A 24477-nucleotide genomic window follows, 5' to 3' on the forward strand; every position below is an offset into this window, starting at 1 on the left:
ATAATAACCTCTAGATCCTATAGGACGGTAAATGATAGATGAATCGAATACATAGTCACACTGAATTTAGACTCCATCACTATTTTGCCTCTTGAATACAGTACTGTATCTGTCTCTTCCTTGTGCAGAGATGTCCATGCACCTGACCCTCCCTGTCACAGGGTCCTTCGAGGGCTGCATCCAGAACATGAAGATCAACGAGGACCCGGTCTCCTTTAAGAAGCTCTCTGGGGTGTTCGGTCCAGTCAACCTCAGAGAGTGTCCTGCTGGCTGAGTAGTCCATGACCACATCCTGGGACTACGTCCACTGTCTACTGGCCGCCACGTGCAATCTATTACAAAGACAGAGAATATGTGTGTGAGAGAAAGCATGTGTGTGTGTGTGTGTGCGCACTCGCATTTGTGTTGGTAAATATAGGAGCGGCTCAGAGATTCATGTGTGTTGCTCTGTATGAGGAAACTAAAGATAAAGAGAGATGAGCTAGTCTGTAGTGTTATCGCTATTGTATATTTATTTTGTGATAAATGTGTTTATTATCACCGTCTTTGTTATTGAATATATTATAATATTCTAATGTTGTACCATCTGGGTTAGACATGTCTGTTTCCCCCCATTAGGCTCTTCCTTTGTATTTCCTGTCCTCCTCCCCCATAGTATACAAAAGCTTTCCTTAGACTTTAGAGTGGATGTGGTGTGTGTTTGGTCAGCATTGCATCATGGCCAGCAAATATAAGCAACCCTGCACTTTAAAAAACAAATGCCATGTTGACCAGTTAACAAAGAAAATGTCAGTCACAACAATGGACTCTACAATGGTATTACGATTTAAATTACCATTCTGTATCTCTTGTGACATGTAATGTTGAACTCATCCATTTTTGTGTGTAGGGCCTACAATAATTACATTGGGATATTTTCTTTACGTGAATGTTGTCTGTTATCAGAATAATTTTTAATCATCAATATGAATCCGGAATTGTCAATTCTTTGGAAAAAGCAAGACATTTTCTCTCAGTAGATTAGTCTCGAAAATGATATTAAACAGAATTGGGACCACTGAGAAATGTACCCCCCCAAAAAAGAAATTGCTCTCAGTTTTCTCACATACAAGTGGATATACCTCAGACTAAGCTATGTATATAATTGTGTATAATGCTTGATGACTATTTTCCATAATGAAACATTCAGTGTAAATGTTGTATTCACTGTTGACAGTTACACCAGCTACCATTTACTTTACACTTGGCCACCCTTTATTGTACATGTATGCATTCCTGCCTTTTTACCACTGATATCATTCAACATTTGTGAGTGGGTTAATCATGTCTGTCCATCTGTCTGTCTTCATTGCCTATTTATGTGAGTTTTGAATGCTTGTAATTCTTTTGAACTTGGTGTTTACATTTTATGTGTAACCTTTTAATAAAATACAGCAGAAATCATGCCCTTAGCCAATATTAAAGTGTTTTGGATATTACTCTGTACATTTTGCCATTGCACATTAGTTGATATATAGAATATAGGGCATATTTCCCGCTCCCTGGTGTTCTATATCTATATAAAAAAAATCTGCTGGAGCCAGACCCTATTGGAAATGTTGGATAATTAGCGTTTCTCAAATTTGCACACTAAACGCTCATTGGCTAATCCCTGTCGGCAAGAAAAATATGGTCGCGCGGGGTTTCCATTTCCTCTATTTCCGCACGCACCCGAACACAGAGAGAAAGACGGACACACACAAGGCTGAAGAAAACGATGTAAATGAACAGTATTGTTGTACCGCAAACACTTTTGCTAGAATTAAAGTATTATTTATAAGAACATGCAATAGCCGTTGTTAGTTCGAAGAGGTGGTGGTAGCAGCCCATTGTACAGCAGCTGCAACGAGACGAGGTGCAGTGCACACCGCCTCCGCCACAAGTCTAGCCGCTGTCACTTCCATTTCACTGGTGTATTTTGGTTCGATAGGCGAAGCGCGCTGACAATTTGTCAATCAGTTGTCGACACTAAATAGACGGGTTGTGATCGATGGCGAACCCAGAACCAGCCCAGCAACATGTGGAGGAGAAAGCGGAGCAGGTTGACGACGCAGAGTTGGCATTTAAAGGAATAAACATGCTGCTCAACAACGGATTCAAGGAGAGCAACGAGCTGTTCAGAAAATACAGGTCAGAAGGTCCCGTGCCATAAACAATGAGATAATAGACTATCACTGTGTAATTGGTTAATTCATTTGGCGAAATATTGAAATCTAGGAGCTATCATATTTCCGTGATCTGTTGATTTCTTTCGAGTGAGGAAGCCCACGTGAAACTGATTATTATAGGCTAATTTGTTACAGTGTAACTCATGAGTTTGCTACAGCGTTTCTCATCAAGTTTCAAGTTTCAATCACTGATACAGCAACAGTTCTAACAAAGTACATCGTAACATTCCGTCCCAAGTGGCCCATTCAAGTGTGCAAGATCACAATGGGGACTGACTCTCCCTTATCAGTTGTCAGTGTGCATTGGTGCTTAAACATCTAATTTTAACGTTAGTCATTTAGGCCAAATGTGTACCTTTTGACTAGTGTTTGTGTGTGCAAGTACACAAACACTTTTATTGTTTTATTCTCAAGTGAATCAAATCAGGAGGAGGGTGTGAAGTGTGAAAGTCAGCCATTACACAGCAGATAGCAGCAAAGCACTTTCTTCCTCCAGTTTCAACCTCTGTCACCCCTGCAAGCTCTCTTACAGAGCTCTGTCAGTTTGTAGACACCTTTCTCTCTCTGCTCACTGGCTCTGTCAATCTGTTGTTAAATACCTTACCTTGTTTCTCCCCGCAGCTAGCTTCCTACAGACCTCACTCTTGTGTCATGTTGAAGAGATATTTTAATTCAGTGTTTGTTTGTAGTTTTCTGTAATATTAAATGTTTCCCTTTTCCCTCAATGCAAAACTGCTGACTCCAAGCACATTTGCAATAGCTTGTATCCGTATCACTTCACTATTCTGCTATTTTGAGAGGCTTGTTGTGATGAGCAAGCCAAATGGGACTAGACATAAACAGTGAGATACAAAAGTATTGGGACAGTTACACCATTATGTTGTTTTGGCTCTGTACTCCAGCACTTTGGATTTGAAATGATACATTGATACTCAAGTGCAGACTGTCAGCTTTAATTTTATGGATATTTTCATCCATATCGGGTAAACCGTTTGGAAATTACAGCAGTTTTTGTACATAGACCACCCATTTTAGGAGACCAAAGGTATTGGGACAAATTCACTTTTGTGTATTAAAGTAGTCAGAAGTTTAGTATTTGGTCCCATATTCCTAGCATTCAATGATTACCCATAAAATGTAATCTGACAGCCTGCATTTTAACCTCAGTCATTGTATCATTTCAAATCCAAAGTGCTGGAGTACAGAGCCAAAATAACAGAATGTGTCACTGTTCCAGTACTTTTGGAGCTCACTATATAATTGAAGGATAGTTGAAATACTTTTTTTTGCTGTACATCTGTACTTTATCAAATAACCTATTCGTACTTGCTTTTTAGCCAAGATCTCACACCAGTTGGGAGAACTGCATCTGAGTTAGCAGTGGTTAGCTGCTATGCAAGCAGACCACAAACATTGCAAGCAGACCACAAACATTCCTGTCATGTCAGTCATTGAATGTTCTTTAACTAAGGTTACTCTGAGAGCAAACAAGTTGGTGTTCCCAAGTTGTTCACATGATTTACTAGTACCACCTCACTCCTCAAATATAATCGGCAACCTAATAATTGTTATCACTGTCCATATCTAGATCTACAGCGTGATTAGGCCTAAGTCAGTAGATTTCTTGTCTCACTGTGAAAGGTCTTGCGTTGGAATTATAAGGAAGTGACTTACAGTTGTCCACTTTACAATGGAGTGCAATGTTCTGTTTTCTCTTTTCAAAACTGGTTCAATGGCTATTTTTACCCTGTAGGCACCTGCAACTTTAGGTGAAAGAAATTCATCATTTAGCAGACGCTCTTATCCAGAGCGACTTACAAAGTGGTGCATTCACCTTATAGCCAGTGGGATAACCACTTTACAATATGTATTAAATTTTTTGTGGGGTAATGGGGGGGTAGAAGGATTACTTTATCCTATCCCAGGTATTCCTTAAAGAGGTAGGGTTTCAAGTGTCTCCGGAAGGTGGTGAGTGACTCCGCTGTCCTGGCGTCGTGAGGGAGCTTGTTCCACCATTGGGGTGCCAGAGCAGCGAATAGTTTTGACTGGGCTGAGCGGGAACTGTGGTAGGGGGGCCAGCATGCCAGAGGTGGATGAACGCAATGCCCTCGTTTGGGTGTAGGGACTGATCAGAGCCTGAAGGTACGGAGGTGCCATTCCCCTCACAGCTCCGTAGACAAGCACCATGGTCATCTGCCTCCAACCAACCAAATTAATTTGAATTCTTCAGAATTCTGAATAATGTAGTCCAGGCCATTTTTTAAATTAAATTTTACTTTGAGGTGAAACATCGACATTTCAGTTTTGGTTGCTGTGCAGTTGTAAATCAAACAAATACATGTGTGAACACCAAACTAGTTTCAATTTCAACTTATTTTAGAAGGAATTAGTGAATCATTTTAATAACGTTGAAGGGTGCCAATAGATTAGAGACCAACTGTATATTAAATATAGCATTGTTCTAAAACTTGATAGGCAATAGTGTTAGGCTATGTACTGTAACTAGGCTACACATGGCAGCAGGTGCCAATCAGTGATAGTCATTGTGATTACAGATAAAACACAGCAGGCTTAGTTAGATCCTCAAAGACACACACACACACACAGCCTTGTCTCCTGCTGATTGCCTAAATGTCACCTCTCCCACTAATTACATTGAGCTCTGCGCTCCAGAGAGAGCTGCACACTGTGAACTGTACGTCATAAGAGATGGAGGGAACTGAAAGTAGACAGCTGTAGATAAAATCCAGGCTGATCAAGCTTCTGTTCACCTCATCATCCCATATTTCTATACTGCAGGCTTAAAAATGAAAGCATAAAATGGATAGAATCAAGCCTACTACATTTTTGGATATTAATAACCTTCCAGACTTTGAGACATGAATGCAACTACAATGAAATGTTCTCTTGGAGTACAAATCACATTTGGGGGATTCAAGTGCGAGTGTTAGTTCCTGTAAGGCTTTTTAAAATTCATTTATTTTATTAGAACTCAAAATTCTGTTAGGAAATTGGTAACGACATTTTCGGAAAATTGGAAATTGAATTGGCTAAAATGGGAAATCATAGTAGACACAAACCACAAGTGTCGACATCACTGTACAGTAGAGTTCAGTAAAGAAAAGTACAATTCAGTACAGTGCACACTAGAGTAGAGTACACTATAATGAACTGTACTGAACTCTGCTGTTCTGTGATGTGCTCTACTGTACTAAACTCTTCTCTACTCTACTGATCTGTGCTTTGCTGGACTGTACTCTGCTGAGCTCTACTGTGCTGTATTTTGATGTCCAAACTTGTGAAACATAGACGTCTATGATTGGTTAAGTCCGGACAAACCAAATCTGTTTTTGTTTGGGGGCAGAGCTCATTTAAAATAATAGTCAGTGTGTAGAATAATACCCAAATATGCAAAGGAGGATATTGCATAGATACAGTTGAAGTCGGAAGTTTACATACACTTAGGTTGGAGTCATTAAGACTCGTTTTTCAACCACTCCACACATTTCTTGTAAACAAACTAGAGTTTTGGCAAGTCGGTTAGGACATCTACTTTGCATGACACAAGTAATTTTTCCAACAATTGTTTACAGACAGATTATTTCACATATAATTCACTGTATCACAATTCCACTGGGTCAGAAGTTTACATACACTAAATTGACTGTGCCTTTAAACAGCTTGGAAAATTCCAGAAAATGATGTCATGGCTTTAGAAGCTCCTGATAGGCTAATTGACATCATTTGAGTCAATTGGAGGTGTACCTGTGGATGTATTTCAAGGCCTACCTTCAAACTCTGTGCCTCCTTTGCTTGACATCATGGGAAAATCAAAAGAAATCAGCCAAGACCTCAGAAAAAAATTGTAGACCTCCACAAGTCTGGTTCATCCTTGGGAGCAATTTCCAAACGCCTGAAGGTACCACGTTCATATGTACAAACAATAGTACGCAAGTATAAACACCATGGGACCACGCAGCCATCATACCGCTCAGGAAGGAGACGCGTTCTGTCTCCTAGAGATGAACGTACTTTGGTTCGAAAAGTGCCAATCAATCCCAGAACAACAGCAATGGACCTTGTGAAGATGCTGGAGGAAACAGGTACAAAAGTATCTATATCCACAGTAAAACGAGTCCTACATCGACCGTTCAGGCCGTTCAGCAAGGAAGAAGCCACTGCTCCAAAACCGCCATAAAAAAGCCAGACGACGGTTTGCAACTGCACATGGGGACAAAGAGCGTACTTTTTGGAGAAATGTCATCTGGTCTGATGAACAAAAATAGAACTGTTTGGCCATAATGACCATCGTTATGTTTGGAGGAAAAAGGGGTCAGCTTGCAAGCTGAAGAACACCATCCCAACTGTGAAGCACGGGGGTGGCAGCATCATGCTGTGGGGGTGCTTTGCTGCAGGAGGGACTGGTGCACTTCACAAAATAGATGGCATCATGAGGAAGGAAAATTATGTGGTTATATTGAAGCAACATGTCAAGACATCAGTCAGGAAGTTATAGCTTGGTCGCAAATGGGTCTTCCAAATGGACAATGACCCCAAGCATACTTCCAAAGTTGTGGCAAAATGGCTTGTGGAAGGCTACCTGAAACGTTAGGGCTCGCAGTTGGCGGGCCATTTCATCCCAAAGGTGTTCGATGGGGTTGAGGTCAGGGCTCTGTGCAGGCCAGTCAAGTTCTTCCAAACTGATCTCGACAAACCATTCCTGTATAGACCTCGCTTTGTGCATGGGGGCATTGTCATGCTGAAACAGGAAAGGGCCTTCCCCAAACTGTTGCCACAAAGTTGGAAGCACCGAATCGTCTAGAATGTCATTGCATGCTGTAGCGTTAAGATTTCCCTTCACTGGAAATAAGGGTCCTAGCCTGAACCATGAAAAACAGCCCCAGACCATTATTCCTCCTCCACCAAACTTTACAGTTGGCACTATACATTGGGGCAGGTAGCGTTCTCCTGGCATCCGCCAAACCCAGAATCGTCCGTCGGACTGCCAGATGGTGAAGCGTGATTCCTCACTCCAGAGAACGTGTTTCCACTGCTCCAGAGTCTGATGGTGGCGAGCTTTACACCACTCCAGCCGACGCTTGGCATTGCGCATGGTGATCTTAGGCTTGTGTGCGGCTGCTCAGCCATGGAAACTCATTTCATTAAGCTGTCAACGAACAGACATTGTTCCAGAGGCAGTTTGGAACTCGGTTGTGAGTGTTGCAATCGAGGACAGATTTTTACATGCTACACAGATTATTTGTATGCGCTTCAGCACTTTGCGGTCCTGTTCTGTGATCTTGTGTGGCCTACCACTTCGCGGCTGAGCCATTGTTGCTCCTAGATGTTTCCACTTCACAATAACAGCACTTACAGTTGACCGGGGCAGCTCTAGCAGGGCAGAAATTTGACGAACTGACTTGTTGGAAAGGTGGCATTCTATGACGGTGCCACGTTGAAAGTCACTGAGCTCTTCAGTAAGGCTATTCTACTGCAACGGGTGTGGCTGAAATAGCCGAATCCACTAATTTGAAGGGATGTCCACAAACTTGTGTGTGTATTCATACCCCTTGACTTTTTCCATATTTTGTTACGTTACAGCCTTATTCTAAAATTGATTAAGTAAAAAAAAACAATAATGACAAAGCAAAAACAGGTTTTTAGAAATTGTTGCAAATGTATTAAAAATAAAAGCTTGGCACACCTGTATTTGGGGAGTTTCTCCTATTCTTCTCTGCAGATCCTCTCAAGCTCTGTCAGGTTGGATGGGGAGCGTTGCTGTACAGTTATTTTCAGGTCTCTCCAGAGATGTTCGATCGGGTTCAAGTCCGGGCTCTGGCTGGGTCACTCAAGGACATTCAGAGACTTGTCCCGAAGCCACTCCTACGTTGTCTTGGCTGTGTACTTCGGGTCGTTGTCCTGTTGGAAGATGAACCTTTGCCCCAGTCTGAGGTCCTGAGCACTCTGGAGCAGGTTTTCAACAAGGATGTCTCTGTACTTTGCTCTGAACTTTCCCTCGATCCTGACTAGTCTCCCAGTCCCTGCTGCTGAAAAACATCCCCACACCATGATGCTGCCACCACCATGCTTCACCGTAGGGATGGTGCCAGGTTTTTTTCCCAGACGTGACACTTGGCATTCAGCCAAAGAGTTCAATCTTGGTTTCATCAGACCAGATAATCTTGTTTCTCATGGTCTGAGAGTCTTTAGGTGCCTTTTGGCAAACTCCAAGCGGGCTGTCTTGCCTTTTGCTGCGGAGTGGCTTCCGTCTGGCCACTTTACCATAAAGGCCTGATTTGTGGAGTGCTTCAGAGATGGTTGTCCTTCTGGAAGGTTCTCCCATCTCCACAGAGGAACTCTGGTGCTCTGTCAGTGACCATCGGGTTCTTGTTCACCTCCCTGATCAAGGCCATTCTCCCCGATTGCTCAGTTTGGACGTGCGGCCAGCTCTAGGAAGAGTGTTGGTGGTTCCAAACTTCTTCCATTTAAGAATGATGGAGGCCAATGTGTTCTTGGGGACCTTCAATGCTGCAGAAATGTTTTGGTACCCTTCCCCAGATCTGTGCCTCAACACAATCCTGTCTCGGAGCTCTACAGACAATTCCTTCGACCTCATGGCTTGGTTTTTGCTCTGACGTACTGTCTACTGTGAGACATTATATAGACAGGTGTTTGCCTTTCCAAATCATGTCCAATCAATTGAATTTACCAAAGGTGGACTCCAATCAAGTTGTAGAAACATCTCAAGGATGATCAATGGAAACAGGAAGCACCTGAGCTCAATTTCGAGTCTCATAGCAAAGGGTCTGGATAAGAGCGTCTGCTAAATGATTAAAATGTAAATGACCTGGCCTCCACAATCCTCTGACCTCAACCCAATTGAGATGGTTTGGGATGAGTCAGACCACAAGAGGGAAGGAAAAGCAGCCAACAAGTGCTCAGCATATGTGGGAACTCCTTCAAGACTGTTAAAAAATTATTCCAGGTGAAGCTGGTTGAGAGAGAGCCAAGCTTTTGCAAAGCTGTCATCAAGGCAAAGGGTGGCTCTTTGAAGAATCTAAAATATAAAATATATTCTGATTTGTTTAACACTTTTTTGGTTACTACATGATTCCATATGTGTTATTTCATAGTTTTGATGTCTTCACTATTATTCCTAAATGTAAAAAATAAAGAAACCCTTGAATGAGTAGGTGTTTCCAAACTTTTGACTGGTACTATATAGATAGTGTAGATATAGATACTGTTTATCTAGCTAGCTATTTGTACTAATTTAGGCTGCATCACCATGAAGAGAATGACATTCATATCTATAATTATGCATTTCTACAGTGAGGGGAAAAAAGTATTTGATCCCCTGCTGATTTTGTACATTTGCCCACTGACAAAGACATGATCAGTCTATAATTTTAATGGTAGGTTTCTCAGGAGGGATTTTGTCCCACTCCTCTTTGCAGATCTTCTCCAAGTCATTAAGGTTTCGAGCCTGACGTTTGGCAACTCCAACCTTCAGCTCCCTTCACAGATTTTCTATGGGATTAAGGTCTGGAGACTGGCTAGGCCACTCCTTTGAATATGCCTCTTCTTGAGCCACTCCTTTGTTGCCTTGGCCGTGTGTTTTGGGTCATTGTCATGCTGGAATACCCATCCACGACCCATTTTCAATGCCCTGGCTGAGGGAAGGAGGTTCTCACCCAAGATTTGACAGTACATGGCCCCGTCCATCGTCCCTTTTGATGCGGTGAAGTTGTCCTGTCCCCTTAGCAGAAAAACACCCCCAAAGCATAATGGTTCCACCTCCATGTTTGATGGTGGGGATGGTGTTCTTGGGGTCATAGGCAGCATTCCTCCTCCTCCAAACACGGCGAGTTGAGTTGATGCCAAAGAGCTCGATTTTGGTCTCATCTGACCACAACACTTTCACTCAGTTCTCCTCTGAATCATTCAGATGTTCATTGGCAAACTTCAGACGGGCCTGTATATGTGCTTTCTTGAGCAGGGGGACCTTGCAGGCGCTGCCTGCAGTATTTCAGTCCTTCACGGCGTAGTGTGTTACCAATTTTTTTCTTGGTGAATATGGTCCCAGCTGCCTTGAGATCATTGACAAGATCCTCCCGTGTAGTTCTGGGCTGATTCCTCACCGTTCTCATGATCATTGCAACTCCACGAGGTAAGATCTTGCATGGAGCCCCAGGCCGAGGGAGATTGACAGTTATTTTGTTTCTTCCATTTGCAAATAATCGCACCAACTGTTGTCACCTTCTCACCAAGCTGCTTGGCGATGGTCTTGTAGCCCATTCCAGCCTTGTGTAGGTCTACAATCTTGTCCCTGACATCCTTGGAGAGCTCTTTGGTCTTGGCCATGGTGGAGAGATTGGACTCTGATTGCTTCTGTGGACAGTTGTCTTTTATACAGGTAACAAGCTGAGATTAGGAGCACTCCCTTTAAGAGTGTGCTCCTAATCTCAGCTTGTTACCTGTATGAAAGACACCTGAGAGCCAGAAATCTTTCTGATTGAGAGGGGGTCAAATACATATTTCCCTCATTTAAAATGCACATTTATAACGTTTTTGACATGCGTTTTTGTGGATTTTTTTATGTTGTTATTCTGTCTCTCACTGTTCAAATAAACCTACCATTAAAATTATAGACTGAGCATTTCTTTGTCAGTGGGCAAACATACAAAATCAGCAGGGGATCAAATACTTTTTTCCACTCACTGTATGTAGTACAGATCAGGGACCCATGATGAAATTCCATTACCAGCTGTAAATCCACTTCACTTACTGTAACCAAAATATATTATTTTCAAAGTCAATGTGTCATGTCATAGCTGACAGTCAGTCTTTCTGCAGACATCATTGAATCTTAATTCGGAGCAGATATTTACGTTTTTGGAAAACATGGACACATACAAAACGGAGGTAGATTTTAACTGCACAGTTCTAGTAAATATGTTTTTGTAAATTGTTAAAAGTAGACCTTGTGCATAGAGTTGTATGATTTGGTAAATGTTTGAAATTAATATTTTTTGTTGGGCATACATTTTCAATGAAAAATCTGAGTCAGCGCAATTCAGTTAAAAATGAATTGTCTTTTTGTCAATTCAGAAGTTCTGCACAATGAAGCAACTCAGATGGTATGGCTGGAAGATACCCAAGTTTGACTTTGTTGAAATAACTCCGTAGCCCTCACCACACTTCACCTGTCCTGGCTCTCTTAAGTAATTGATCTGTTTTAGCTGTGCTGTGCAACCCAAATGTCTATCTTACCTCTCAGTCTATTGACATTTGACAAGGCCCTTTCCTCAAACGTCTCCATCTCTCTTCCAGGACCCACAGTCCACTGATGAGTTTCGGAGCCAGTTTTGTCAGCTTCCTGGTGAGTAGTGGTGGGAGAGGACAGAGGTCAACGTCTTTTACTGATTTACTTTATCACTGCTATTCTCATTTGATACTTCTGCAATGCAGACCATTGGAGTTAGGAAACCAGAAGATATCTATGTATTACACAGTTCGTAATGTTGTACGTTTTATTGAATGCCAACGTGTTCAATTGTTGGCTTTTGACAGTACATCTCTATCTCAAACATAGATCTAGTCATAATGCATTTGATGTACAGATAGGCTGAATAAATTGAAGGTCACACAGATAATAGCACACTAGGGATATCCTCACCAGTAGTCCTGCTGTGCTTCACCTGCTGCTGGCCCACATACTGAATCATCAATGATTCACCAACCTGATATAACTGGCTCACGGTAGGCTAGAATACTGAGTGGGAATAAATGATTTGTGCACATCTCTGAAAATGTTTAGAATAAATATTAGTCAGATAAATCCAAGACTCATATAGTTGGTTGTCTAGCTGGGCTCTGTATTGTTTTATGTAGCTGCTGATAGGATCTGTGTTTATATGAAAATATTATGACTGCTAAACAATGATATCATGACTAATGAGATAACCGCTATACTGTGTGTATTGCTCTCAGAGAAAGGCCCTGACTGACTGGTACTGTGAATGTGGCTGTGTGTGTAGAATGCCATGATGACGTTTGAGGAGGAGAAGATGCAGATGGCCTTTGATGACCTCCGAGCCACTGAGAGACTGTGTGAGAGCGACAATGCTGGGGTCATAGAGACCATCAAAAACAAGATCAGGAGGAGTGTGGGTGAAGTACAATACATACCTATTGACTGCATAGCACCTCACACAGGCCCTCTCTACACAGGGTGTGTTCCTAAATTCACTCTAGAGTGCCAGAGTGCGCTCTGGTTGTTCGTAAATTCAGAGTGTTGTCAGATTGTCCGTTCGTAAATTCAGATCGTTTTGCACTCGGAGCGTTCAGAGCGCACACTGGGCGCTCTGACCGAGGAGTAGGGTTGATCCAAGTGTTCTGACCTTACAACGGCAGTCAAGCACCCAAGCTAACTGGCTAAAGTTGGCTAGCTTGCTAGCTATTTCCAGAAACAATTTCCAGAAACATTTTACTCGCCCTAGCAGAGCTGGTTAGGCTGTTTTCATGTTATCTAGAGCATTGGTGACTAACTGTGCTGCAATTTCTTTTAAATATACATTTTTGCCAACGTTTACTGACACCGGTCATATTCAACGGGTGTTGCCTGTTCTAGAATTCATCAGTTATTCTGCGCTCTGGCACACTTAGACGAGAGTGCTCTGAAACTGGAGTAGATATCCAGAGTGAATTTACAAACGCACCCACAGACACCTGACTTGTCTTACTGTCTGCCAATGTTAATTGGGCATCATCCTCTCACAGTGCTCTTCGTGTTTGGCCTTGCTACAAGTGTGTTTGGCCTTGCTCTTTAACTTGGATGTTGACATCTATAGACATCACCGTGCTCACTGTGTGTGTGTGTTTGGCCTTCCTCCAGGACTCCCAGAGGTCAGGGGTGGCAATAGTAGACCGCCTCCAGAGACAGATCATCGTGGCAGACTGCCAGGTGTACCTCGCTGTCCTCTCCTTCATCAAACAGGAACTGTCAGGTGAGACTCCTCATCACTTCTACCTTGACCTACACTACCGTTCAAAAGTTTGGGGTCACTTAGAAATGTCCTTGTTTTCGAAAGAAAATAAAAATTTTGGTTCATTTAAAATAACAAAATGGATCAGAAATGCAGTGTAGACATTGTTAATGTTATAAATGGCTATTGTAGCTGGAAACGGCTGATTTTTTTATGGAATATCTACATAGGCGTACAGAGGCCCGTTATCAGCAACCATCAGTCCTGTGTTGCAATGGCACGTTGTGTTTGCTAATCCAAGTTTATCATTTTAAAAGGCTAATTGATCATTAGAAAACCGTTTTGTAATTGTTAGCACAGCTGAAAACTGTTGTGCTGATTTAAAGAAGCAATAAAACGGGCCTTCTTGAGGCTAGTTGAGTATCTGGAGCATCAGCAATTGTGGGTTTGATTACAGGCTCAAAATGGCCAGAAACAAATAACTTTCTTCTGAAATAGTCTATTCTTGTTCTGAGAAATTAGGCTATTCCAAGCTAGAAATTGCCAAGAAACTGAAGATCTCGTACAACGCTGTGTACTACTCCCTTCACAGAACAGCGCAAACTGGCTCTAACCAGAATAAAAAGAGGAGTGGGAGGCCCCGGTGCACAACTGAGCAAGAGGACAAATACATTAGTGTCTAGTTTGAGAAACAGACGCCTAACGGGTCCTCAACTGGCAGCTTAATTAAATAGTACCCGCAAAACACTAGTCTCAATGTCAACAGTGAAGAGGCGACTCCGAGATGCTGACCTTCTAGGCAGAGTTGCAAAGAAAAGGTCCAGTGGCTGTGTTCTTTTGCCCATCTTAATCTTTTATTTTTATTGGCCAGTCTGAGATATGGCTTTTTCTTTGCAACTCTGAAGGTCAGGGTCCCGGAGTAGACTCTTCACTGTTGACGTTGAGACTGGTGTTTTGCGGGTACTATTTAATTAAGCTGCCAGTTGAGGACCTGTGAGGCGTCTGTTTCTCAAACTAGACACTCTAATGTATTTGTCCTCTTGCTCAGTTGTGCACCAGGGCCTCCCACTCCTCTTTCTATTCTGGTTAGAGCCAGTTTGCGCTGTTCTGTGAAGGGAGTAGTACACAGCGTTGTACGAGATCTTCAGTTTCTTGGCAATTTCTCGCATGGAATAGCCTTCTTTCTCAGAACAAGAATAGACTGACGAGTTTCAGAAGAAAGTTATTTGTTTCTGGCCATTTTGAGCCTGTAATTGAACACACAATTGCTGATGCTCCAGATACTCAACTAGTCTCAAGAAGGCCAGTTTTATTGCTTCTTTAATCAGCACAACAGTTTTCAGCTGTGCTAACATAATTTCAAAATGGTTTTCTAATGATCAATTAGCCTTTTAAAATGATAAACTTGGATTAGCATACACAACGTGCCATTGGAACACAGGATTAATGGTTGCTGATAATGGGCCTCTGTACGCCTATGTACAGTGGGGAGAACAAGTATTTGATACACTGCCGATTTTGCAGGTTTTCCTACTTACAAAGCATGTAGAGATCTGTCATTTGTTATCATAGGTACACTTCAACTGTGAGAGACGGAATCTAAAACAAAAATCCAGAAAATCACATTGTATGATTTTTAAGTAAATAATTTGCATTTTATTGCATGACATAAGTATTTGATACATCAGAAAAGCAGAACTTAATATTTGGTACAGAAACCTTTGTTTGCAATTACAGAGATTCCTGTAGGTCTAGACCAGGTTTGCACACACTGCAGCAGGGATTTTGGCCCACTCCTCCATACAGACCTTCTCCAGATCCTTCAGGTTTCGGGGCTGTCACTGGGCAATACGGACTTTCAGCTCCCGCCAAAGATTTTCTATTGGGTTCAGGTCTGGAGACTGGCTAGGCCACTCCAGGACCTTGAGATGCTTCTTACGGAGCCACTCCTTAGTTGCCCTGGCTGTGTGTTTCGGGTCGTTGTCATGCTGGAAGACCCAGCCACGACCCATCTTCAATGCTCTTACTGAGGGAAGGAGGTTGTTGGCCAAGATCTCACGATACATGGCCCCATCCATCCTCCCCTCAATACGGTGCAGTCGTCCTGTCCCCTTTGCAGAAAAGCAACCCCAAAGAATGATGTTTCCACCTCCATGCTTCACGGTTGGGATGGTGTTGTTGGGGTTGTACTCATCCTTCTTCTTCCTCCAAACACGGCGAGTGGAGTTTAGACCAAAAAGCTAAATTTTTGTCTCATCAGACCACATGACCTTCTCCCATTCCTCCTCTGGATCATCCAGATGGTCATTGGTAAACTTCAGACAGGCCTGGACATGCGCTGGCTTGAGCAGGGGGACCTTGCGTGCGCTGCAGGATTTTAATCCATGACGGCGTAGTGTGTTACTAATGGTTTTCTTTGAGACTGTGGTCCCAGCTCTCTTCAGGTCATTGACCAGGTCCTGCCGTGTAGTTCTGGGCTGATCCCTCACCTTCCTCATGATCATTGATGCCCCACGAGGTAAGATCTTGCATGGAGCCCCAGACCGAGGGTGAATGACCGTCATCTTGAACTTCTTCCATTTTCTAATAATTGCGCCAACAGTTGTTGCCTTCTCACCAAGCTGCTTGCCTATTGTCCTGTAGCCCATCCCAGCCTTGTGCAGGTCTACAATTTTATCCCTGATGTCCTTACACAGCTCTCTGGTCTTGGCCATTGTGGAGAGGTTGGAGTCTGTTTGATTGAGTGTGTGGACAGGTGTCTTTTATACAGGTAACGAGTTCAAACAGGTGCAGTTAATACAGGTAATGAGTGGAGAACAGGAGGGCTTCTTAAAGAAAAACTAACAGGTCTGTGAAAGCTGGAATTCTTACTGGTTGGTAGGTGATCAAATACTTATGTCATGCAATAAAATGCAAATGAATTACTTAAAATACATACAATGTGATTTTCTGGATTTTTGTTTTAGATTCTGTCTCTCACAGTTGAAGTGTACCTATGATAACAAATTACAGACCTCTACATGCTTTGTAAGTAGGAAAACCTGCAAAATCGGCAGTGTATCAAATACTTGTTCTCCCCACTGTAGATATTCCATTAAAAATCAGCCGTTTCCAGCTACAATAGCCATTTACAACATTAACAATGTCTACACTGTGTTTCTGATCCATTTTATGTTATTTTTACTTTCGAGAACAAGGACATTTCTAAGTGACCCCAAACTTTTGAACGGTAGTGTACATGTGGGCTTATAGCTGACTGACTGAACCATTCGTACTTGACTGATTGGCTGTGCTGCTACTACTAGACTGAATGACTGCACTGTATTGTTGGTACAGAGGTTTCAATATCCACTCTTGCATACTGATTTATAATGAATGCCCAATAAATTGTTTGCTATAATGGACATTGGTATGTAGACCATGTCTCTCGGGACTCTAACATCCTGCTTTATGTGTATTATCTCTCATGGATTTCCCCTCTCACAAACCCACGCAGCATACATCAAAGGAGGCTGGATTCTCCGCAAAGCCTGGAAGATGTACAACAAGTGTTATAGCGACATCAACCAGCTGCAGGAGTGCAGCAAGAGGAGGTCCTCCGACCAGCAAGGGTCTCCCTCTCCATCCACTGACAAAGCCAACCACAACCACGCCATGTCCACGGCCCCAACCCAGAGGACCAATGGGGTGAGCCCGGAGGCCCTGGAGAGGCTCAAGGGCTCGGTCAGTTTTGGCTATGGCCTGTTCCACCTGTGCATCTCCATGGTACCGCCACACCTGCTGAAGATCGTCAACCTTCTGGGTTTCCCTGGCGACCGTCACCAGGGGCTGTCCGCCCTCGCGTATGCCAGTGAAAGTAAGGACATGAAGGCCCCCCTAGCTACGTGAGTAGGGGTACCACTACCGACCACAGGGACATTGGGTGTCAAAATTTTTTTTTTGCCTCTTGTGTCTTGATTTTTTTCACTTTCTTGGTTTTAACTGTGTTTGGGGTCATTCAACATATTTAACATGGACATGGTAAACCATGTATTTAGTGATAGAAAATGTATGTAGTAATTTTACCTAATGTAGCCTATACATGGACTAGACAGAGAAGTCTAGTAGTCTGATGATTTGGGAAGGGGAGAAGAACCAGCAGGCCTGTGAGATGTCCCAGGCCTGTGTTGCTAAAATAAAGTACGCAGCTTATCTGGCTCTGAATATCACTGATTTCATATTGAACAACATATTTATTACTGGAGTCACCGCCATACTGATTAGACATTTTCCGCTATTTGACTGTGGTGAATGTTTGATTCTGCCCACACATCAACTGCAGAAGGAAGGAGACACAGGCTGCCTCCCAAATGGCATCCTATTCCCTATATAGTGCACTACTTTTGACGTCAATAGTGTACTATGTAGGGAATTGGGTGCCATTTGGAAGGCAACTACAGCCTTTAACAGGCCTGAAACCCATTAGTTGGGACAAGATGTAGGGAGGCAGGTAGCCTAGTGGTTAAAAGCGTTGGGCCAGTAATTGAAAGGTTGCTGGTTCAAATCCTTGAGTCGACTAGGTCAAACATCTGTCGATGTGCCCTTGAGCAAGGCACTCAACCGTAATTCACTCTGGATAAAAGCGTCTGCTAAATTACTCAAATGTAAACTGCTGTAATAATTGAGAGGCACTGACCCTAGCCCCTGGTTAAACTGTTGCCTCCCATCAATGCCTTGGCAGAGAACAAAGATTGTATTTGTTTTAGGAGTACACATCTTCAACATTTAAGATCAGATTAACTTTATTGTGCCTGAAGGAAAATTTGTCTTGGACATTCAAGTGCTGTTGCTTCCACATCTAAGCTGCATGTAATGGTTGATTCTGCAGATTTCTGATTGATTGTGTTATCAGCCAACTTATCTGATGAGTTTGGCAGCAGGCTGTTTAACTTGAAATCAGTCATATGTTTACCGACAGATGTGATATGTCTTGGTTTCTTGACTGACCCTCTGAATGCTGATGTTCACCAGTATAGCTCTCAATTAACATGTTTACATGCACACCAATAATCCATTATTATTCGGGATACTCAAGTATTCTGTTTTTGAGTTGACGCATATAAATATAATTATCCCATTTACAGTAACCTGAAAAGTTTACAGCAGTTATGAGAAACCCTGATAAGATGCCTGGCATATGCTGATCTTAGACGGGATACTGTTGTGTGATGTTTTCATCTGATTGTCAAACAAATCACTTCAAAAAGTAGGCTATCTGCGCAGTTAATTCCATAATAATTTATTTTGATGATACTCCGTACTGGACCGTATAGCCTACTGGCTACATTCACCCCTAATTTAGACCATTTCCAACATTTGCTAGGTCAACTATAGGCCTACATGTAGCTTCTCTTCTGTCATAACTTGTTGCCCCAAAAGTAGTGCTCACCAGAATTTATTGCATTGATAGAATGAATGCATTAGTAATCTAGTTAACATGGTAAAGTTGTCTGTGTCGTTTAGGGACCGGGTAGAAAATGCAATAACTCCAAAACAGTGGAAAGATTGATCCTGTGCAACATTTTCAAATGGCATCAGTTTGACCGGTTTTAATGAAATAAAAAACATTTCTGATAAGACTTCAGTTCGTCTTGGGTGCATATTTTATGTGGTTGAAATACTATCTGCTTGCATAACATTGTAACACAAGACACGTGCATTTGCATTTTCTCGAGATGCTGAAATAAATAAATTAAATTTCTCAAGACAAAATTAACATTTGTATCATTTTACTGCAAGAAATGCATAATTCTGCAGGAGTTAATATTATATTATGCTACATGTGAGATTATAGGCCTACAGTCAGTGTCCATATTTCAGTTACTATTCCATTTATCCCCTATGAATTTAAATGAGGAATATTATGTTTATTCATGGTCACTTGTCAATAACAGGGATTTCTGTCCCCCTGTGGCAGGTTGGCCCTCTTATGGTACTATACGGTAGTGCAACCCTTCTTTGCCCTGGACGGCTCAGACACACAGGCCGGCCTGATGGAGGCGAAGGCTATCCTCCAGAGGAAGGAGCCTGTATACCCTAACTCCTCCCTCTTCATGTTCTTCAAGGGCAGGGTGCAGCGCCTGGAGGTAAAGACCTGGGTCATGTTCAGTAGTGGGAAAACATTTCAAAATGAGAGTTAAAGGAGGAGGTACTACCTGAACGCCTCTAATAATAAGTTATTCTTGTGCTATAGTGTACCCTGCCTAGATAGGAGTATAAATAACACCTCAAGGTAACCTGTGTCTAGCACTGTGGCTGTAGTGTGTTGGTCTTCGTCCTTGTCTTCCCCCTCTCCTCTCCACTTCCAGTGCCAGATCAACAGTGCCTTGACGTCCTTCCAAAATGCCTTGGAGTTGGCTACAGACCAGAGGGAGATCCAGCATGTGTGTTTGTATGAAATAGGTACAGGCTTTTATCCCTCTTCACTTTAATCTCTAACTAATGCTCTCCATTGCCTTGTTTCTAAGTGACATTCCATTCTCTCTGCTCTTCTCAGGGTGGTGCAGCATGATCGAGCTGAGGTACAGTGACGCCTACAGGGCCTTTCAGCGTCTGGCGACTGAGTCACGCTGGTCCCAGTGCTACTACGCCTACCTAACTGGAGGTGAGAGGGCAAAGGTTAGAGGTCACTCAATTGGAGGAGGGGTTAGAACACCCTCTTGTTTTGTTTTTTTCTTTTCAAAGGTAAAAGAGGTTCCAAAACTGGGAATGCTAATTAATCTGAATGAAAAGCTTCTGAGCCTATTAGCGATAATGTCATACATCCCCTGATAACGGTAATATGTTGGCGTTGAGGTACCCTGCAGACTCTAACCCCTGGGCCTTCTCTCTGTGTTTGTGGTCCACTATAGTGTCCCAGGGAGCATCAGGAGATCTGGAGGGGGCTGCAGCTGTCTTCAAGGATGTGCATAAGCTTCTAAAACGGAAGAACAATCAGATAGAACAGTTCTCTATGAAGAGGGTGAATGTGGGACTGGCAACAGCACATTACTATAGATATATGTGAATTATTACTTCTAGTGAGAATACATATTTTTGATTGTCATACAGTTTCAAGGTGATCTGAAGTCATTGTATGGAGGAAAATAGGCAGTTGATTATGTAGTGGGTAGAATTTTGCTTCTTGACTGTGTGTGTGTGCAGGCAGAGAGGCTAAGGAAACACACCCCATCCAGAGAGCTGTGTGTCCTGGCTGTGATTGAGGTGCTTTACCTGTGGAAGGCCCTGCCTAACTGCTCCACCTCTAAGCTGCAGATCATGAGCCAAGGTACACACAGTGTGAAAACATACATAGACAAACTACACACGATCAAACTCCCAGTCCCACCTACCATGGTCGCTACACAAATCAATTATAGCCTATTCTCTTTTGGCTGTAAAGGACAACACAGAACACTTTCAGGATCAGCTACAATTTCAGCTGAGTAGTTGTGGTGGTGCCATAAAAGTGCATTCCTGTGAATGTGGAAGGAAACTCATGGGGTTGTCTGTCTCCTCTTAGTTCTGCAGGAACTAGATGACGTCTCAATTGCTGGCCTGAAAAACCTGCTTCTTGGTGACATACACAGATGCCTTGGCAACATAAAAGACGCCATTCAGGTTCTGTCCCATCACCCTATTGATATGTATTGAAAACGAAGTACACATATAGTATGTATCTGCAAATATGAGTGTAGTGAGAATAGTGAATGTTTATTACTCTTTATTTTGTTTCATTGAACATTGCAGTGCTTCCATCTGGCTGCCGGAGATGAGGTGGGTCGTCAGAACAACTCTTATGTGCAGCCCTACTCCTGCTACGAGTTGGGCTGTGTCTTACTAGACAGCCCTGAGGTGAGCTCAAAGCGTATACAGTGTGTTGCTATATTGTATTGTGCGATGTGTCAACCCTGAGGAGAGAAAGTGTATGTTGTTAAATACAGTAGTTGATTGAGTATATCTGATTGTGGTTTTCTTCTCTTCTCAGTCTGAAGTGAAGGGCAGAGCTCTGATGCTTCAGGCCAAGGTACGGTAGAACTTCACTTTCCTCCGCCTATAGTGTATTTTTGGAACTTGTAGCTGTCAGTTGTAGTATTTGGAATTATGAGGGACAGTCATTCATGATATGCATTTGAAATTATTTAATATTTCCTCACCTTTATGTGCCCTTGTGAGGATGTTAAATGTGATGTAATGTAATAATCTGTGTTTGTTACTACAGGATGACTATGCTGGCTATGACTTTGAGAACAGGCTCCATGTACGCATCCACTCAGCTCTGGCTTCCATGAGGAAGGAGGTGGCCCCACCCTGACTGCCCCATTCCTCCACCATTCATCCACCCTAGCTCTGCGTTGAGGGTAGAAGGAGCTGGAAACTACTCCAGAAGCCATCTTGATCTTCACAGCACTGTGATGGTTCACTGCAATGTTTGTTTCAGTTGACTTATTTTGTTTGTATAATGGATGTGCCATCAAGTTTGTAATGCATAGTTTACAGTAAGAGTCTCCTAGAGGGATAGTGCAGACTACTGGAATGTAATAGTGCGTTTCAGCCAGATCAAATATGTACAGTAGTTGCTGCTGGGAGGCAAATGTAACTCTTTACCAGGGAAAAATATATTGGGGGACAATCTGTCAGTGGGGCTGCAGGTAGTCTAGCGGTTGAGAGCGTTGGGCCAGTAACCGAAAGGTTGCTGGTTCGAATCCCCTAGCCAACTAGGTAATACATCTGTCGACGTGCCCTTGAGCAAGGCACTTAACCCAATTGCGCCTGTAAGTCGCTCTGGATACGACTGCCTGCTAAATGACTAAAATGTGAATAGTACAATAATATCTTTATTCTCTCCCATGAGATATGAAAGGGTTCAGATTGAAAACTGGGTATGCTGTTGTGTATGACACTTCCTTATAAAGCAGTGGAGTTGTGCCATAGCAACCCTACTGTCTAGGTTGATGCCAGATGACCTGAATGTCCAATGTCCTGTTGCTCTTACAGTAGTAGTAAACAATCTGAATGCACAATCCCTATGCTACTACTCATCACCTGGCCGTTGTCACTGTAAATTGATGCCAACCCTTTAATCACCTTAGGTTATAGACATTGTGAATCCATTATAGATGGTAATATAGGCTGATTTCCTCAAACTACAATATGTTACATTGTTAGTTTTTGTTTTTTACTGGTTTTAATAACAAGTGTATTGATATTTAAAGGGAAATCACCTATTCATGTCAGTGTAAATATGTAACTGTACTTTAATTCTATAGATATGTTACTAGCTAAATGACATTGTCCTTTTGGCACTCACTTATGGGTATAACATCCACACTGTAGGCCTACTCTGCTGTACTTGTATTTGCTGGAAACTGGTTTTCCTTTGTTGCGTAGGGGTTTCTATGTATGTATGTATGTATGCATGTATAAGATCATGTTTTAAAATAATACATCTCTTAAATCTATGGCCATTTTATTTCCATAATGTGTTTAAGATGCATGTAGCCTCATGATGTATTTATTTGAAAGGGACAATGCACCTCAATTAACATTTCTGTAAATGTGGCAGATTTTGCTAGCTGGCTAGTTTTAATCTGTAGCCTACTTCCTCACAAACGGCTTTAAAATAATAGAAGCAAGAAATTATAATTATTATAAAATAGTGGTTGACAGTGTGGTGTTCAGGCAGGCCTTCAGGTGCTTTACAGTTAAAGTTAAATCAACCCTTGCCACACCAATGATAGTGATGGAAATGTCCATATTATTTGCTGTAGAAATATGATAAATTGGCAGATGAGCTATCTGATATGCCGCATTCAAAACAACTGGGAACTCGGCGCTCGGAAATCTCCGGCTTCTGACTTCAGTGCGTTCAAGACAACTGGCTACTGGGAAAAAACTAGCTCTGACTGGGGAAAATCGTTTTGAATGGTCATCCAACTTGGAATTCCAACTCGGGAAGTCGAGCCTCTTTCTAGAGCTCCGACTTTCCGACCTGAAGATCACTGACGTCATGATTTGACCTCGTATTTTTCCAGAGTACCCAGTTGTCATGAACGCAGCAATAGTTGGATCGACTGCTGCATAGTAGCAGGCCAATTTTAGCTAGCCTACGTGTGCATTAAAATGTCATTATTTCATGGCAATAATACACCTGCCATTATGATGCAATCATTGAATGACGTGATCATGTTATCTCAAGCGCAGCCATGTATTTAGAAATACGTCTAAATACATGGCGCTCATCTCAAGTAGCTTTTCATTGGTGCTCTCTGTGCTAAGGACAACTCTTGAATTCATTTCGGTTGAATGCGTTCAGTTGCGCAACTGACTAGGTATCCCCTTTCCCTTTCCAGTCTACATGAACAAGAATAAAGCTGTAAAAACACAAGTACAGCCGCTGGTTACTGTCCAAGGTCCTGAAACGTTCCCCTACCCAAAGCCAATTCTGGAGTGGGAGCCAGGCCACCTACTAATGGAAACTAGATGTGAGGACGTCAGGGAGCCTTTCTCCTTCGTCCCTAGTGACCAGCCCTGCAGCAGCCGAGACATCCAGGCTACGGACAAAATGGCAGTGGAATCTACTGACGGTGAACAGAAAGAGTGTGGCCTGCAGGTCTCTGCCACCAGCATCACCCTGTCCAGAGGGCCCATCCCAGCAGACATTGCACAGGGCCTGGCAGTGTACCGCCGCAAGATTGACCCAGAGTCGTCCCCTCGGGACTCTCCTCCACTTGGGGCTTCCTCCAGCAACTCCTGTGCGCGCGTCCGTCCGGGTCTCCCTCAGCGAGATCAGCCAGGAGTTGGACGCGGTGCTAATCCGAACTGGCGTGCTCCCGACAGAGTCCCTGATCATCGTGCGGACAGAGGAAGTACCCGAGATTATTGTGTTCCAGGCTGATCCCCTATTGGCTGAGAACGCAGTCCCTGTCAGGTCTGTTAGTCTGATTTGTCCCTCTCCTTCTGCAGTGAGAGTGGAGATGTCCCCCTACTGCTGCAACCGTGGAGACACAATCCTCCAATCTGATTTGTCCTTCTGTGGTCACAGTGGAGACCGAATTGGCCAATATGTTATCACCTGCTGCAGTGACAGTGGAGGCCGACTCTTACGTTGTGACCTGTCCCCCTACTGCCCCTACTGCAGTGACCGACGAGATCATGGCCCATGTTTCTGTGTGCCTTTCTGTTGTATCACTAGAGGAGACCAGCGTCCCCCAGTGTGCAGCTCCCACCTCCCGCTACTGCCTTAACAGAGGAAACTCAGTCCC

At 42.9% G+C, this 24477-nt stretch overlaps 2 protein-coding genes across 5 annotated transcripts in view; both read left to right on the forward strand.

Moving 5' to 3' along the window:
- Nucleotides 1-1443, forward strand: part of LOC121535295 (laminin subunit alpha-3) — a 140032-nt gene extending 138589 nt beyond the window's left edge. For all 4 annotated transcript variants that reach the window (XM_041842205.2, XM_041842206.2, XM_041842208.2 and 1 more), the window contains one exon: nucleotides 129-1443. In XM_041842205.2, the coding sequence (XP_041698139.2) occupies nucleotides 129-274 (146 nt within the window). In that variant the 3' untranslated portion in view covers nucleotides 275-1443. The remainder of the gene's footprint in view (nucleotides 1-128) is intronic.
- Nucleotides 1444-1675: 232 nt separating this feature from the next.
- On the forward strand, nucleotides 1676-21954 carry LOC121535296 (tetratricopeptide repeat protein 39C). The gene is made up of 14 exons (XM_041842211.2): nucleotides 1676-2169; nucleotides 11541-11589; nucleotides 12248-12376; nucleotides 13105-13216; nucleotides 16692-17079; nucleotides 19152-19320; nucleotides 19543-19636; nucleotides 19731-19838; nucleotides 20086-20195; nucleotides 20378-20501; nucleotides 20736-20833; nucleotides 20963-21067; nucleotides 21201-21239; nucleotides 21435-21954. The coding sequence occupies exons 1-14, from the start codon at nucleotides 2030-2032 to the stop codon at nucleotides 21525-21527; spliced, it is 1758 nt and encodes a 585-aa protein (XP_041698145.1). The 5' UTR covers nucleotides 1676-2029; the 3' UTR covers nucleotides 21528-21954.
- The last annotated feature ends 2523 nt before the right edge of the window (nucleotides 21955-24477 follow it).

Source organism: Coregonus clupeaformis, chromosome 21, assembly GCF_020615455.1.
Source record: "Coregonus clupeaformis isolate EN_2021a chromosome 21, ASM2061545v1, whole genome shotgun sequence".
In the NCBI taxonomy this organism is placed as follows: domain Eukaryota; kingdom Metazoa; phylum Chordata; class Actinopteri; order Salmoniformes; family Salmonidae; genus Coregonus; species Coregonus clupeaformis.

Excerpts from the sequence above, each read along its gene's own strand:
- LOC121535296 (XM_041842211.2), top strand. The coding sequence starts at position 2,030 with ATGGCGAACCCAGAACCAGCCCAGCAACATGTGGAGGAGAAAGCGGAG. Across the intron at positions 19,637-19,730 it reads TGTGTGTTTGTATGAAATAG|GGTGGTGCAGCATGATCGAG; the intron begins GTACAGGCTTTT and ends TGCTCTTCTCAG. Across the intron at positions 21,240-21,434 it reads CTCTGATGCTTCAGGCCAAG|GATGACTATGCTGGCTATGA; the intron begins GTACGGTAGAAC and ends TTGTTACTACAG.